Here is a 17,754-nt window from a genome sequence, read left to right on the forward strand (position 1 = left end):
CCTATGATGAATTGTCTTTTGATTTATGTTTTACGCAATAAATACTTGAATATTGTTCTCGGCTATGTGTGCTTAATTCTTGATTTAATATTTTTGGATTATTATTTCATATTTAATGTGCTTAATTCAAAAGAGGAATAGACCCTATTTAAGAGTAAAACTAGCATAATTGAGTGGAGTTGCATGCAATTCTAGAAATAGGACAATATAAATCTACTGGATTAGAGTCTAATATAATAGGGGAATTTGTAGATCTAGTTAATGTGGTAATTGGAGTTTTAATTAGAAATTAATCAACCTAGAGTCAGTTGTTTTTAGTCTTAAAGAGTGATATTAGCATAATTTAGGGATTTCTACATATCAGGATATTAAATGAATAAATTGTTTAATTCAAATTGATAATGACAGATGCAGTCCAGTTGGCTTCTTTGCTGAGTATTATTTCACTTCTTGGTTATTATTCGATTATTTCTCTGATTTGTTCTTTGTTGAGTTCTTATTTAATTAATTTAGTTAATTTTAGTTTAACTCAATCACTTCAATTTGTCGATTAAATAATAGAAAGACAGTAATTGCTAGTACTTTTAGTCTGAGAGCGATATCTTTATTCACCATAACTATACTATTTATCGCTAAATGCACTTGCCTTTGTTGTATTTTTAGTTGGTTTCGTGGACATCGAGAAGCAACCCCTATTTATAATAATAAACTCTCCACAATCTTATATTTTTTAGATGTGGGATTATGTTATTTCAGCAAAATTCATATATATATATGCATGAAAAGTAGGCATCTAAATTATTAAAACCCGAAAAGTGTGAGATACTTAAGAAAAGCATTGCGCCAATCAGGATAGTGCTGCATCCTGGTCCAGAGATCTACCACTGAAATTCCACATTCCCCAGCAGTTTCAACACATGCCTTGGCAAAAGCCCCGGCAGCTTCATTTGTCCTCTCCGGCAAACCCAATGGATTCTCAACGTAAGGATATCTAGGGTTTAACACCAGTTTAAGCATGTATAATAGAGATCATAAGGCGCAATGGAATCTAAAAGGCCAAAGTAAATAGAAAATGTTGGACAATACCTAATGCGTTGAACTTCATCAATTGGAGGAGGTGTAATTAGGAGAATCAAAGTACTTGGCCACCGCTTCTGAGACCACAAAATAGAAGAGCACAGTCTATGAGCAAAACCAGCAAATAATATACATACCATATATATTTATATACTATATATTATATGAAATCCATGATAACCGCTGTATATCCTCATAACTTTGGCCCAGAAGGACGAAAAAGAAAATGTAAATACAAGAGATTATATTAACTGTTCCCACATAAATGATTTGTTGAGAAGCCATATGTTTGATTTAGAAAGCTAATCCGCTAAATAATCCAAGTACCTAACATTGAAAAAGAAACTAAAAAGAAATAGAAAAAGGCTGTAATGCTTGATAAGTAAACTTACCTTCTTTCATAATCATTGAAAGTAAATTAAAATATTCAACTCTGGTAGCTTCCCATCATATAATCCTTTATATCAATGGCCCAACTTTACTTCTCGAGAAGCACAAAAGTGGAACCATAATAACAAAGGGCGTATGAATATTTGTCTCAACATAAACATTCTAGAAATATATGCATGCACACAAGGGACTTCCTTCCAATCCAACTAAGAGAAGGACCACTATAACTGCAACCGTATCTACCCTTAGCCCTTATGCCTATGATATTAAGTAAATATTTAATTTAAAAACGTTTCCCTAAAGTGATCTTTGGACCTCCAGAAATTATTGCCTTTCTTTGACCGAATAAAGGTACCAATCCTTATAGAAATTTAGACTAGTGTCACGGGTCAGAGTGCAAGGCCCGTCACCATGGCACAAGATATGCGACATGGAGGTCTGTCGATAAGATGGGGATCATTTAGCCCACGAGAGCTGGCCAGATTCAAGTAACTGATAAAGAAGCCTGTCAAATTGAAGCCTGGTTGGCCCGATAGCGAAGATATGGCAACTTAGGCAACTATGGTAACTAATCTTCAAAGATAGAGAGAATCATATCTTGTAAGATTAGATAGGATTTGATTTGGCAATATCATGTAAATCCCTTAAATCATGGGATATGGTTAATCTCATCCATCGATGTAAATGTATCTTGTCTGTCGGTTTTGGGAGAGCTCAAGTATAAATAGAGAGCCTCCCCCTCACTTGTAGATCATCCATTGTATTTGAGAATTCTTAAAAGTAATAGAGTTCTGAGAGTATTTACTCAAACACCTTTTGTACGATCTTTTCTGTGGCTTTCTGTTGTTCTTATAAGCTTCTTTTGGCACAAGTTTGCTTCCGCTGTACGAGTTGGTGCCTTGGAGGAGTTCTTAAAGAATCCTCATTCGAGTAAAGACTGACTTGGGCGAGTTTGAACAAGCGAATCGCCTAAGGCCTTACGGATTGCGAGACGAAAGGTCTAGCCCCGTGACAAGTGGTATCCGAGCTGTTGGTTCGAAGTCACTGTTGGGATGTCGAAAGAAGTCGTTGGGCAGAATGAGCCAATGGAGACCCGAGGAAGGGCCAGGAAAATAAGTCGATCAAGGGACTTGTTGTCGGCTTTGGAGGATCGAGTTGTCACTCTCGAAGAATCCATGGGAGATGTCAAAGAGAGGATTGATGATGTCGGTGATAGTATTCATGATGGGTTGCAAACTATGCAAGAGCAACTTAAGGAATATGTGTTGGATACTATCGGTTCCTCGAAAATTAAGCTGGCTAGGAAGGATGATGCTCTCGAGGCTATGGTAACAGCGTTGAAGGAGGAGATCAGCGAGCTTAAGGGGGACCTCGAGATGATCAATGAGCTTAAGGGGGAGCTCAAGGTTTTCAAGGCTGCCACAGGTAGTGGGATGTTGGCTTCGAAGCCGAAGCAACAAGCAATGGATGTGCCCAAACCGAAAGCGTTTAAAGGGGCAAGGTCCGCAAGTGAGGTGGACAATTTTCTTTGTGCCATGGAGCAATACTTCCGTGCGATGGGCATCGAGGATGATGTTGCAAAGGTAAACACTGTTGCTATGTATTTTACTGACGTTGCTTTGTTATGGTGGCGACGTAGGTCCACTGATGTGAAATGTGGTGGGACCGAGATTGGGACTTGGGAGGAGTTCCAAAAGGAGTTTAAGGCACAGTTTTACCCCGAATATGCTGAGAATGAAGCTCGAGCAAAGTTGCAGCGGCTTACTCAACGAGGCACAGTTAGGGAGTATGTGTGGGAGTTCAGTGAACTCATGCTTCAAATTTCAGATTTGAGCGAAAAGGAGGCATTTTTCTCTTTTACGGATGGGCTGAAACCATGGGCGAAGCAAGAATTGCAACATCGTGGAGTTCAAGAACTAACCAATGCCATGCTGGTGGCAGAGTCCCTAGTGGAACTTGTTTCGAGAAAAGACAGGTTCAAATCTTCCAAGCCCAATGGGAGGGGCAATGGTGGGCACCATGAGTAAGATGAAGAGGGACATAGCTATTATGGCAGTAGTAGTGGCAGCGATGGTGGTAATAAGAAACCACGAAATGGGAAAAGAAGACCCAATAGCCCGAAAGAAAAGAGGGGAAATTTGAGGTGCTACTTTTGTAATGGACCGTACATGAAGAGGGACTGCCCAAAAGTATCTACGTTTACGGCTATCAAGAAGAGTGATGAGCCGGAAGAGGAAAAGCCGATTGAGAAAAAGGCATCGAGAGTCAATTCGATGATTCTCTTCCCGAAGAAAAGGAATGGTAGGGAAGGGTTGATGTTCGTAGACATCAACATTGCAGGTCGAAATGGGAGTGCTCTGATTGATACAGAAGGATCAGATTTATTCATATCGGAGAAGGCTGCGAAGAAACTTGGTCTCTCGGTAAGAAATTTAATTAGAAGATCAAGACGATAAATTCCGAGGAGGGCCCAACTGTGGGAGTAGTTCGTGAGTTGGAACTACAAATCGGCGAATGGAAGGGAAATGAAGAATTTGAGGTAATCCAACTAGATGATTACGATTATGTGCTTGGCTTAAACTTCCTTGACAGGATTCAGACGGTTCTGTATCCATGGGCCGATCAAATTCATATTATCACTGGTCCATTATCAAAGATTGTTGTGCCAGTGTATCGAGATATGAAGGTTGGGACAAAGGTTTTGTCGTCAATCCAACTAGTCGAGGATGTTTCGTATGGGAGGAACATTGACTCGATAGAACGGGATGTTACGAAAAGCCATTCGGAAGTGTTAGTGGCGCAAGCGATTGATATGAAGCCTGCAGATTCGACTGTGGAGCCGACACCTATGGGAAAGGTGGGTGGTACATCGGACTTCGAGGGAAAAGAAGCGATGCAAAAACAGTCAGGACGAGTAAATGCTGTGAGTAAGGTACATTGCGAACACTTTGATAGTGTTTTAAATTCTAACTTGTTGGCTTGGCAAGGTCGTAAGGGCCCTTTCAAAGTTTATAAGCAAGGAAACCGAGGTACTATGGGCAACACGAAGCCAAGGTGTGAGAATCAAGACAGTTCAAAAGGAAACAAGTCAAAATTGGGGCAAGTTACTACGGAGACTTCTTGCCAACGAGATGTACCAACGAGTGCGACGGTTCAAGATAAGAGGAGACGGAAGCAGAGGCAAAAAGTCCAGAAGAAGGGACAACTCGATTGGGAAGCAAGTCGGGAGGAAGCCAAGGCAACGAGAGGGATCCATGGTGAATCAAGTCAGTGTCATTCGAAAGTCGCAACGAGGACGTTGCGAGAATGGGTTGGGGAGAATGTCACGGGTCAGAGTGCAAGGCCCGTGACCATGGCACAAGATGCGCCCCAAGGAGGTCTGTCGGTAAGATGGGGATCATTTAGCCCACGAGAGCTGGCCCGATTCAAGGAACTGATAAAGAAGCCTGTCAAATTGAAGCCTGGTTGGCCCGGTAGCGAAGATATGACAACTTAAGCAACTATGGTAACTAATCTTCAAAGATAGAGAGAATCATATCTTGTAAGATTAGATAGGATTTTATTTGGCAATATCTTGTAAATCCCTTAAATCATGGGATATGGTTAATCTCATCCGTCGATGTAAATGTATCTTGTCCATCGATTTTGAGAGAGCTCAAGTATAAATAGAGAGCCTCCCCCTCACTTGTAGATCATCCATTGTATTTGAGAATTCTTAAAAGTAATAGAGTTCTGAGAGCATTTACTCAAACACCTTGTGTGCGATCTTTTCTGTGGCTTTCTGTTGTTCTTATAAGCTTCTTTTGGCACAAGTTTGCTTCCGCTGTACGAGTTGGTGCCTTGGAGGAGTTCTTAAGGAATCCTCATTCGAGTAAAGGCTGACTTGGGCGAGTTTGAACGAGTGAATCGCCTAAGGTCGCATGGATTGCGAGACGAAAGGTCTAGCCCCGTGACACTAGTAGCTGGGTATAGCCTATAGGCAATAATTGAAAAGGAAATTAAACAAGGTATATTCATAATAGCCAAGTGGCGAACAAGAATAGCGACAACTGGGCCTTACCCACCCACACTTCATCCCTTGCTTTTTGGATATTCGGAGATCCACTTTCCCAACAAAAATGCCTGAGGCTGATCATGCTTTCTACCAAATATAATAAAGGGTGACATATGCCATGTGCATTCCCAATATTAAAATCATATAAAGGAGAAGAAATATTCCATAGTATTTAGATTTCACAAAGTTAAAAGGGTGATGTATAAGTTTACGATAATATATAAAAAATTGAAATATATATCATCCCTTCTACCTTACCTATAGGGTTTTTAAATAATTTAAAAATAAAACACACACAAGAAAACAAAGAGTAGCACAATCCCACCGCCCAAATTCCAATCCTAGCTTGAAAATTCAGTAAACTAATACGATCAATATAATTTATGAACAGAAATTTTGTTTATGATATTTTTTCACGTATACTATCACTTTCTTTAAAGTAATCGATCGAGTTTTAATTTAGTTAGTATTGTTACAATTACAATAAAAAGAACACGAATTCAAACACATAAATTTAGGCACGTTTAAACATATTTTTTCTCCAATTTAAAGATTAAGGGTTTTGATAGAAATAAGCATTATATATAAAAAAATCATTTTCAAGTAAAAAAATTGCATATTTTGATAAATAAATTTATGAATTGTAATATAATTTTTTATTATTACTAGATGAGGTTACTTTTAAAATAAAATAAAATTCATGAGTGAGTTAAAATATTACCCACATCTCATCTATTTATTTATTTTTCTATCATTTTTTAAATAATTATTTGATGAGATTTTTTAAAATTTCATTAAAGATGTATAAAATAATTATCTTATATTTTTGTGGAACTTGTTAATTTATATATCTGTTTACCTAAATATATATATAAAGCAATTATCATATTATAAATAAAAGGAGACACTACAACAATTAAGATTTTTAGTATTGATATAGTTGTGGCAATAAAGATTTTCATCACAAATAGTTGATTATTTGTGACACTAGTAAAATGAATAATTGTGATTCATTAATATTTGATTACTATTATAACAATAATTGTGACGATTTAAATTATGTCACAAGTAAAATTGTCTCTATAAGTGTATAATTATTACCAAATATGTTGCTTACTATCAAATCATCACTTAAGAAATGTTAAATATTGGCGTGAAGTTCTATTTCCCAAGAAATAGTGTAATAGTGAGAAATATAATACTCACTACTGTTCACCATTACTGTGATGATAAAATTTTTCGTTGCGATAAAGTTTACTTTTTATAATGATGTAATTGTCATAATATAAATTTATATCACAAATAAATAGCCACTACAAGTGTAAAATTGTTACCAAATTCATTGGTCACTATCAATTTGTCACTAATGAAATGTTAAATATTAGCATGAAGTTTTCTCCTCAAGAAATTATATAATAGTGACAACATATATATTGTCACTATTATTAATATTTAATTACTTCACAAGTAAATCATAACTATAAGTGTATAATTATTACTAAATACATTGTAATAGAAATAACATATCTAGTAATCACTATTATTATTAATTATTATTATAATGATAATTTTTTCACTATAATTTTATTTTTTATAATGATGTAATTATGATTGTTTAAATTACTTCACAAGTAAATCGCTACCATAAGTTTATATTTATGACCAAATCTATTTGTCAATACCAATTTGTCACTAATAAAATGTTCAAATTGCGTCCAAGTTTTTTTTTCCTCGAGAAATGATGTAATAGTGACATCATATAAAGTCACTATTATTAATTATTATTGTGGCCATACAAATTGCCTTCAAGTTTTTTTTTTCTTGAGAATTGATGTAATAGTGATAACATATCATGTCACTATTATTAATTATTATTGCCACCATACAAATTTTTTCATTATAAAAAAATGCTAATATTAATACACAACCTATTTCATCATTTGTATCTATGTTATTATTTAAACTCTTGATTGAGTTAAAGTCACGAGTCGACTAGATATCAATTCGGTTTAAAAAAATATTAAATTGCCCTTACATATTTGAAATAAGTTATATAATTACTAGGGTATTTTTCTCTTTTTGCTTTTTTAATGAAACCAAGAGATTTGAACCCATGTTATTAACATGCATAAAATCTGAACTTTGCATATGATTCATTTGTTACCTAGCTTGGTGTCACAAGTCAATTCAACACCAACTTAAGATTAATGAGAATTTGTTTTTAAATAAATTACCACTTTACCTATGATTCAATTGTTAAATAAACATTTTATAACTCTAATTTTAATGTTGAATTTTTCTTTCACCAACATGATAACATTTTGATAATATGTTAAAGGTTAAGATATGTCATAAGTTCATGTAATCTTCACAAATTTGGAATTTAACCATAGTACTTTTATTTTTAAGAAATTAGTCCCTCTATTTTTCAATTTTCAAAATTTAGGTATTGTTGTTAGTGCAACTTCTTTTTGTTAAATTTATTAATGTGATACTTTGAAATGGAAACAAAAATTACTTGGTAGTCATGTAACTAAAAAAAAAACCATGTAATGTACTTAATTTTAACAAAATAATTTTAACATTGTTAACCATTGAACTTGAAATTTAAAATCTAAAAAGTAGGTCTAAATTTTTTAAAAAAAAATTGTAAAGACTAAATTTTAAATTTTTGAAGAGTACAAGGACTTATGAAATATTTTAATGCTTTCTAACATGATGACATTTTAACATGCTATAGAAAAATGACTATACAAGTTAGAAAGCAATTGGATTGCATTTAATATTCTTAATCTCCTGTATTTATCTTTTTTTAGTAAATGTATTTACCTATTTAATTTTTTCACTCCCAATTTAAACTAATTTTCTTTTATTTTAATTTCATACATTTTGCATATACGTCGTGATTATTATTAGTTTCAAATTATATGTTTTATTATTTATTGGATGTTATTTTTAAAACCACACATATGTTCTAAATATGTGGTTTCCACACACCTACGAATTTGATAACAAATGGGGATAGTTGTCAATTGAGTCTTAACTCGATTGGTATGGATATTGTTGGCAATGTAAGAGGACGTGTGTTCGAGTGCGTTAAAACGCATTATCCTTCTATTTATGGATTAAGGAAGGGTTACAAATAATTTTAAGTATTGTATAAAAAATAGATAATAATCAAAATATATAATGAGATTATTAAAAAAAAATTATGCTGTTATTAAAAAAATGAAATGAAAGTGAGGGGTTTAAAATATCTTCGAACGGAGTGTGGGCAGTTTGAAAGAAATACTAGCTTTGAGCCATCTTTATTGATATTTCAAATTGTAAGTTGTCTTTTTTTTTTCTATATCGTGGATTGATTATTTGAAAATAAAATATTTAATTATTTCATGTTTTTCTTATAGTATTTTGTTATTTTCCATGATTTTATTTAAACGGTTTAAATCTTATATATATTTTTATGTTTGCATTGAGGTTTTTCTTTTCCTTTCTTCTTTTAAGATTTAATGAAATAATAGCTTAATAATATGTAAAAAGTTAAAAGTTCATGGCGTTTGGAAGAACTTGCCCAGCTTTCACACTAATTTTTTGTTATTTTTTCTCTTGGGTTAATTTTAAGCTTTTGTGGTAATTGTGTTTCAATCCTTCAATATTTTACCATTTTAGTGAAGTTGAATTTCTGTTATCTGTTAATGCCATCATAACATAGTCATTTAATTTTATGTTATTTATCTGGTTTCAACTCTTATTGATTAGTATAGTAATTAATATTATATTTTTTCAATAAATTTCTTTGTAGAATCCATGATTCAAAGATTAAATAATTTTCAAAAATAATAATAAATGGTTTTTTAAGTCTTTGAGGTGCCACAGATTAAAAAAATTTAAAATATAAATTTCGTTTGGTTTTTAATAAGTCTTCGGGGTGTCACGGATTTGATATCTCTATATGATTGCTTCTATTTTCGGTTCTCTATTCTGCTTATAAGGGTGGGGGATTCAAGTAGGCGATAAGGCAGTCGATATAACCAACGAGGGTGGGCAAATGACATGATTGAATTAGGGATGTAGGCAGGCAGCAGGGGTTGGTGGCAAATTGATATTCAGGCATGGCACAAGTGGTTCAATGTTGTGTGTCAATTTTTTATTTTTTTTCCCTTTTGTAATTTTATTTTATTATTTATAAATATACAATAAAAATTCAGAAGCTAAATTTCTTTCTTTTTTGTGAATAGAAGCCCAATTTAAAATTTAGATCTAAAGGCTTAAATTAAAAATTAAAGTTTAATATCCTAATTATGCTTTAAAGTCCAAAGGTCTAACATGCCTTAAAGTTCAAAATCAAAATAGGCGTAACAAGGTCTAAAAACAAAGATTTAAATAGACCAAAATAAGTCAAAATCAAGGGTTAGTACAAAATTCCTTTCTATACTTTGAAACCTATTTTTTAAGGCTTTATCATAAAATGTTGATTTAATTTCGAACTAAATTTGATTATTATATAATTTATGAGATATTATTTTAATACATGTTAAAGAAGAGGCCTTTGCCACTAATAAAATAACATGAGCAAGGGCGAAGCTGGGTGGCTGGCGTGGGTCCCGGCCTCCCTAAAAATATAAAATTTTTTTAAGTCTTTAAATTTTTTTAAAAAATTTAAATTAATAAAGATAAAATTCCACTTTGACCCTTTAAAATTATAAAAATTTAATTTAATCCTTTATAAATTATAAAGATATAAATTATAAAAAATTAAAATTTCATCCGGCCTCTTTAAAAAAATTTTCTAACTTTACCCCTAAACATGAGTGACAACAATTTTTTTAATAATTATTCTTAGCAGTATTCTCACAAGAATATTAGTTATTGTGACAACTTTTGTGGAAAAAAAATTATTTTTAAAATAAAAAATAATTTCTACAATAGAAATAATTATTATAACAATTTAATTTTATCACAATTGCTTATGATATTAACGTAAAAACTTTGGTCACAAACAAATTTAATAATTATGACAATTTAATTTGTCATAATTACTTACCATTTTAGTGTACAAAATTCAGTCACAAAAAGTTGAATAATTAAAAGCATTTAATTTTGTTACAATTGCTTACAATATTATTTTCAACATTTTAGTTACAAAAAATTTAATAATTTTGATGATTCAATTTTGTCACAATTGTTTATAATTTTAGTATCAAAACTTTAGTAAAAAAATTGATTACCTATGACCATTTATTTTTATCACAATTGCTTAAAATTTGTGTCAAAAATTTGATCACAAAAATATTGAATAATTGTGATGATTTCGTATCAGTTGTCACAAATATAATAGTGATGGAGATATTTACGATGACAAGCGAAGATTTTAATTCTAATTACTATAGATAATAGGGACTAAATTTTATAATTTTAGTGAATATTATTTTAATATTTTTTCTCCACTAAAAATATTATTTCGGATTAATTATACCCAAGGAGACTGTTCAGATTTTATGGATAAGTGTTAGCAAATTTTATAGTAGTGTAGATTAAAGAGGTGAAGGACGGAAGCTTGACCTTGAGAGACGCGACGATAGAGTGGAGATTCCGCTTGTACTCATCAAGTGGCACGTGTTGGAAAGCACCGTATCTATCGGGAAGGCAAGCGTCGTTAGCTCCAAAGAACACCGTTACTGCAAGTGGCGCCGCCGCACCAGAGCTTTCCGCCTCTGGAAATACCCTATCAACTACCTTCAACGCCCATCTTGTATTGTATCCACTGTACCCTCTCAGCACCACATCTACCTGTAAATATTAAACCACCAAACCCACTTTCAAAATCTCTTTAATACCATAGAAATAAAACAACACAAACACTGCCCACTAAAAAAAAAAGAAAAGAAACTATATGTACCGTGCGAGAGAAATGGTTGGCAAGAGAAGCGCCCCAACCGCCATCACCGAAAGACTCCTCCGTGATAGAGTCTCCAAACAGATAGATCTTTGGCCTCATGTTTACAAACAAAGGGCTAAGGAGGAGCTTATCAGTAACTATGAATTGCCTTGTGTTTGTCACAGAAAAGATGGGTATTATTAAATGCTCGCCAACTTATTTGCACCCTAAAAGGAGAGAGGAAATACAGACAAGAAGTCAAGGTTAAAGAAAGGACGGTTTTGGTCGGATTTTTTTTGGCTTTTTGGCTCTTTCTTTTTTTCCCTTCAAATCTAACCAATGACCAGAGCAATATTTAAACAGTAAACTATAGCTTTTGTTGGAACCAACGATGAGATTTGCCATGGTTTGGAATTGATATGACTGAGTGGGTTTTAGACTTTTACATTAAATTCTATCAGAGGAACTGTGATATGTTTATGGGGGGGACTTCTAATAAATAATTAGAATGGAAAACATAGTATAGTTAATTCAAAACAAAGTAATAGATAATGATGAATAAGTAAACTCCTAAGTGTAGGTTATTAAGTTACATGTTTCTAGAATTGCAAACCTTTAGAAAATAAAATATTAATTAATTTGTTAAATTATAAATTCATTTTAAATTAATGTGTCTAATGTTTAAGCGCTTCAATATCTTTTTACTATCATTTAACATTAATATAAATATAATATTTAATATAAATATGATTTTAATTATTTTTTATTATATATACACTTAATTTAATGTCTTTAATGGTTATTTTCTACTTTTATCTCATTGTCACCATTATGATGTAACCCAAATACACATCCCACTATAATTTTTAATCTCATTGCGACAATACTCAATTTTAATGCAATAGTAACTAATTTTCTAATTTTAATCTCATCAAAGTCAATCTCATTTCCCATAAAAAAGAAACATTGGGATCAAGATCCAAAATTCGCTTTATGTAGTGATCTTTATCGAGGTGGAGTGTATGTAAAACATTGATTGTTGGATTGACAAAATATATAAAAATATATATAATTGAATTATGACTACTAAAATTTTAATTTGTTATAATTCGGGATTTTTATCAAAATAATATAAAAATTAATTACGAAAATAGTATAGGGTGTGATTATTATGAAAATTGGGTGTTTTTTACAGTGCCATTGGGTGCCACCAACTTGTCAAGCGCACCACCCTAAACTCTCCCCCAATGATCAATCAATCATTCTGTTCAAAAAAATATTTTTTAAGTGTCGCCTGATACATTGACAACATCGGTTTGGAATTAAAATACTTATGTATTTTCTCCTAAATACAGTACAAATAATATATGGGTACGAAAAATACTTTTCTTTTGTGGTGCCACTTGACATAATAGCAACATCGGTTTGAAATTTTAAAAAATGGTTGTTGTAAGAAAACATAAGGATGGGAGGGTAAGCTGTGACCAATTGGTCATTGACTGCCTCCCAACATGTAAATGTCAATAGTGTGAGTATTGCTACAAATATTGGACATGTGTAATTAGAGATCAAATGATTTATAATTAAGTTCCAGCATTTTTCTAATTAATTATAAACTCATTTAGTCATGAAGTCATTCCACTATAGTATCGTGACTAAGCTCTCCCTAACGACATACCATTACTAAAGCAACTACTCAATGCTCATCCAATGACATTGTCGTAAGTGCGTTACCCTCATAGGATATTCTTGATCTTGCCGGGATAATACCCGTTCTCCCAATATGATCATATTTTATCTCATGGTAACCATTACATCTTCTTTCATGAAAAGTCAATTACTATTGAATAGTAATTAAGTTATTCATTACAAAGACGAAATATCTATGACCATGTTTACTTTTCATAAACAATGTAATGCCAATGAGAGGATATCATTTGCCAATGTTTCGAGCCATGAATTCGACTATTGTGAATGATGCTACATACTACAAAAGTCGTACACCTAACGCACCAACTTTCGGTTCCTTATCTTATAACACCCCTTACCTATATTCAACGCCGGAATAGGATACGAGGTATTACCGGACTTACATCGCAAGCAACCATACAATTTTGAGTCACAAATTTCTGACCAAATTAAAACCATTCGCATTCAATCATAAAGTCCTAATATGAGCCTACGAGACCCAAAACATGCTTTGGAAGTGGTTCAGGACTAAATCGACAACTCGAGAAATTTTTATAAAACTTAGAAAATATTTTCTATGAATAGGGGTCACACACCGGTGTGGTTTGGGACACGCTCGTGTGGGCAAGTCGTGTGGTCACACACACCCGTGTCACTAACCTGTATAACTCACTGTTTTACAAAGCATGAACAAATTGAGGTCACACAGCCAAATCATACATCCGTGTGCTAGGCCCTATGGTTAATTAAATTTTCATAAAATAGGTGCAGACTTCACACGATTGAAACACACGCCCATGCTTGAGGCTGTGTCCCTCACACGGCTGAGACACACGCCGGTGTTTCTACTCATGTGCTCAATTCTAAGCACTCTATTTCTCAAAATTAAGGTGCAGGAGACACTTGACTGAAGCACATGCCCATGGGGCAAGCCGTGTGTCACACATGACCTAGATACACGCCTGTGTGCCTACCTGTGTGGACAAAATAAAAGCTATTTACCAAGCCATTTGTCACCCTTATTTACTCCTACATATGCACAAGCTCAAGGCATAATTCATAGCACACTTGGTCAACCAATACATCAACAAACAAGGCTAATTCATGTCATTCCATTATCCACACTCAACATATTTACAACATCATATTTTACTAAACCAAATCACATGCTACAAGTTTCAACATGGCTACCAATAACATGTATAATTTTACTTAGTTTTCCTAGCATACCAATGAGCCAACCTTAACCTTTCAACAACAAACCCATTAAGCCACATTCAACCATTTATCTGGCATTTACAAACCACATCATACAAGAGATAGTTGCACACGTATGTGTATACATATATATAAGCTTACAACAAATTCAACCAAAATAAGCCAAGTTACATGGCCAAACACCACATCAAGCCCTTAACAATTTCAAGCCAATACATTTGGCCAAATCATAATGACACATATAACAAAATGACTAAGTCCTTGTACATGCCATATTCTCAAAATGTTTAAAATCATCGGTACCCAAAGTAATAGTTCGATAGTGTGATACGATCTCTGACGATCTCCAATCCGAGCTAGCTTGGTGACACTATAAAACATGGAAAAGAAAACGGAGTAAGCTATATAGCTTAGTAAGCTCGTATGAAAGAAATAAGCTAACCTTACCATACATTAATGTGCAAGTAATTTAACATAAGATAATGCAATTTACCAAAATCTCATGATCATAATTCACTTCCATCACAACTTACCTTGACATCGTCATTCCACAAATTAATAATCACAAGCTTTAAGTACATACCTGTACCATCTCGTAATAATTCATACTTGGTCTCATCATTGTTACACTCAATGAACCACTCAGAATAGTAAATTCAGATACTCGAGAAACCCTGCACACAAGGGGTCACATATGTAGCCATTGCTACGTCTATCTCATAACACATAAATGTTCACCCTCGAGCCATTAACGGGTCTTCTCACACAAGCTGTCAGTTAAGACGTAGCTATCGGTGTTGCTCACACAAGCTGTCAAGTAACCGTAACATATGTCGGTATACTTAGCCACCAGTAGGACGTACAGGACTAGCACACGGATCACATAACATAAACCCCTAGTGACATGTCACTTGTATCCTAATCTATTCCTAAGGTTCGTTTGGGATTTCTTACTTGCCAAATCATCATCAAATGTGTCCGTAAGGTCGATTACACAATTCATGCATAAATTAAACATTTCAACACATTTAAAGTAAAGCTTATTTAATATACGAACTTACCTCGGTTACAAAAATAGCCAAAAGGATCTATTCGTCGGTTACTTTATTTTTCCCCTGATCTAGACCTAAACTTCATTTTTCTTGATCTATAATACCATATTTAACTTATTTAATCATCACATTATTCAATTCAGCCCAAAAACACATTATGAAAAAATTTACATTTTTGCCCCTAACTTTTTAACATTTTACTATTTAGTCCCTAAGCTCGTAAAATAAATTTCATTCAATTTCATTACAACCCAAGCCTAGCCAATTGTTATTTGCACTCATAAAAGCCCGCATTTTTCATTTATTTACACTTTTTTATACATTTTATAGACTTTTACAAATAAGTCTCTATTTGACTTTTTTACCGAAAATCACTTTGTAAACATTGTTTAACTAACAACGAACATGCATTTTCTACCATCAAACATCAAAATACATGCACATCCAACATGTGTAAAATTTTATACTTTAACTTTCTTTCAAATTAGTCCTTGAAATAGCTAAATCAAGTTACAACGATCTCAAAAATATAAAAATCATTAAGAACGGGGCAAGAACGAACTTACAATCGAGCTTGGAAGCTTGGCCAAAACCCTAGCTATGGTCTCCCCCAAAATTTCAGCTATAAAGGACTAAATTGAAGAAGATGACATCTTTTATTTAGTTATTTTGGCTTTATTTACCAAATTACCTATTTACCCCTCACCTAAACTTTGAAATTTTACCTATTCCATATCTATTTTTGTCTATCCTAAAGAATAATGGTCTAATTACCATTTAAGGACCTCTAATTTAGAATTTCATAAAAAATTACTACCTTTAGCCTATAGAACTCAAATTTTGCACCTATTGAAATTTACTCCTTCTAGTCAAATTGAGTACTCGATCGATAAAATTTCTTAATGGAATTTTCACATAATTATTCTATCAAGCTGTAGACCTTAAAGAAATAGTAAAACAAATATTTCTACTTTGGGTTTGTGGTCCCGAATTCACTGTTTCGATTTGACTTAAAAACGGGCTGTTACATATCTATTTGAACTCAGGCTTTGACTTACATCAATGTGTACGAATCATCCATACATAGTCTGCCATCCGCTTAGGATTTAGTTATGCCACATAATGAACATCACAAGTAAATAAATCCATAAACGGTTTCAGGATCATTCTTCTTAGGTCCTATCCGATGTACTATTAATCTAATCAGCCACATCTATGTCTCTATCCTCTAAGAGTCATCCGCTCTGATGCCCAAGATAAAACATCTCCCTAATTGGAATTGATGGATGACATATTAGCCTTTCAATCAGTTTGTTCATGTTCGATTAGACTAAGGACATGTTTAAGTTCATCTACTAATATAAATTGTCTTTCTATATTATGATCCGACTACATAATACCGCTTAATATTAGTTAAACATTAGACAACCAGCGAGCAACATATATTCCATTTTACTTTGGATTGAAAAATAATGTGAGGACAATATACAAAGTATTAATGTAAATTATGAATAATTTTATTAATCAGTCTGTTCAAAATATTACAATTGTACTTGGACAAAAATACTACACTTAGGGCACTTATAACAACCCGTTTTCAGTGGTGTCAGAAACATTGGTTTCAGGACCACAATTCTAACCAATGAGTCAATAATTATTATATATTTAATACTTATAAGGTCATTATAGCATCATATTAAAAATTGGTTAGAAAATTTTAACGTTTAGATAGTCAATTAGTAAAAAGGATTAAATCATAGAATTTACAAAAGTTAATCGCTATTAGTTTATATGTACCTAATTGTTTAAAAGCTTGAAATATCTAATTTGATGCATATGGATTACTATTAACATTTCCAAAATTTCCCTAAAGTTTTACACTTTTTTTAATTTTGTCCTTAAAATCGAAACAAGCTTAATTTCTCAATTAATCCCTAACATTAGTGTCGAATTCATTTCCATCCTTAATCATCCTTTTAATACTGAAATTTTACAAGAAAGCCATGCCAAATTTAACATACTTTCATTTTAGTCCTTAAACTTAAAAATTATACAAAATCACTTTACAATATAGTCCAAGTTCATCTTCAAGCTTCAAGCTAAACCATTATCAAATAAAAAAGCTTCAAGAAAATTAATGACAAGTTTTCAAAACTTTAACAAAATTTCAAAATAGTCCCTGGGTTAGATGAATTAATCTACAGCGATCTCAAAAACATAAAAATGACTAAAAACGAAATCAAAATTGACTTACATGCTAATCTCAAGCTTGGACGAAGCTTCATTAGGTTATAACAATGGTGTTCGGTTGGAAATAGAAAGAAAATGGAGAAAATGATATTGGTTTCTTATGTTTTATTATTATTAATTCATTAACCTTATATTAATATAATTTT

The 17,754-nt window shown here is 32.8% G+C and overlaps 1 protein-coding gene across 1 annotated transcript in view; it reads right to left on the reverse strand.

Moving 5' to 3' along the window:
* LOC107961730 (GDSL esterase/lipase At5g45920) overlaps positions 1–11,869 on the reverse strand; it is a 53,801-nt gene extending 41,932 nt beyond the window's left edge. Inside the window, exons 1-4 of the mRNA XM_016897819.2 lie at positions 11,421–11,869; positions 11,084–11,311; positions 1,087–1,154; positions 827–991 (exon numbers count right to left, since the gene is read on the reverse strand). Coding sequence (XP_016753308.2) covers positions 827–991; positions 1,087–1,154; positions 11,084–11,311; positions 11,421–11,519 — 560 coding nt within the window. The 5' untranslated portion in view covers positions 11,520–11,869. The remainder of the gene's footprint in view (positions 1–826; positions 992–1,086; positions 1,155–11,083; positions 11,312–11,420) is intronic.
* Positions 11,870–17,754: the final 5,885 nt, after the last annotated feature.

Source organism: Gossypium hirsutum, chromosome A06 (assembly GCF_007990345.1).
Source record: "Gossypium hirsutum isolate 1008001.06 chromosome A06, Gossypium_hirsutum_v2.1, whole genome shotgun sequence".
NCBI classification, from domain to species: domain Eukaryota; kingdom Viridiplantae; phylum Streptophyta; class Magnoliopsida; order Malvales; family Malvaceae; genus Gossypium; species Gossypium hirsutum.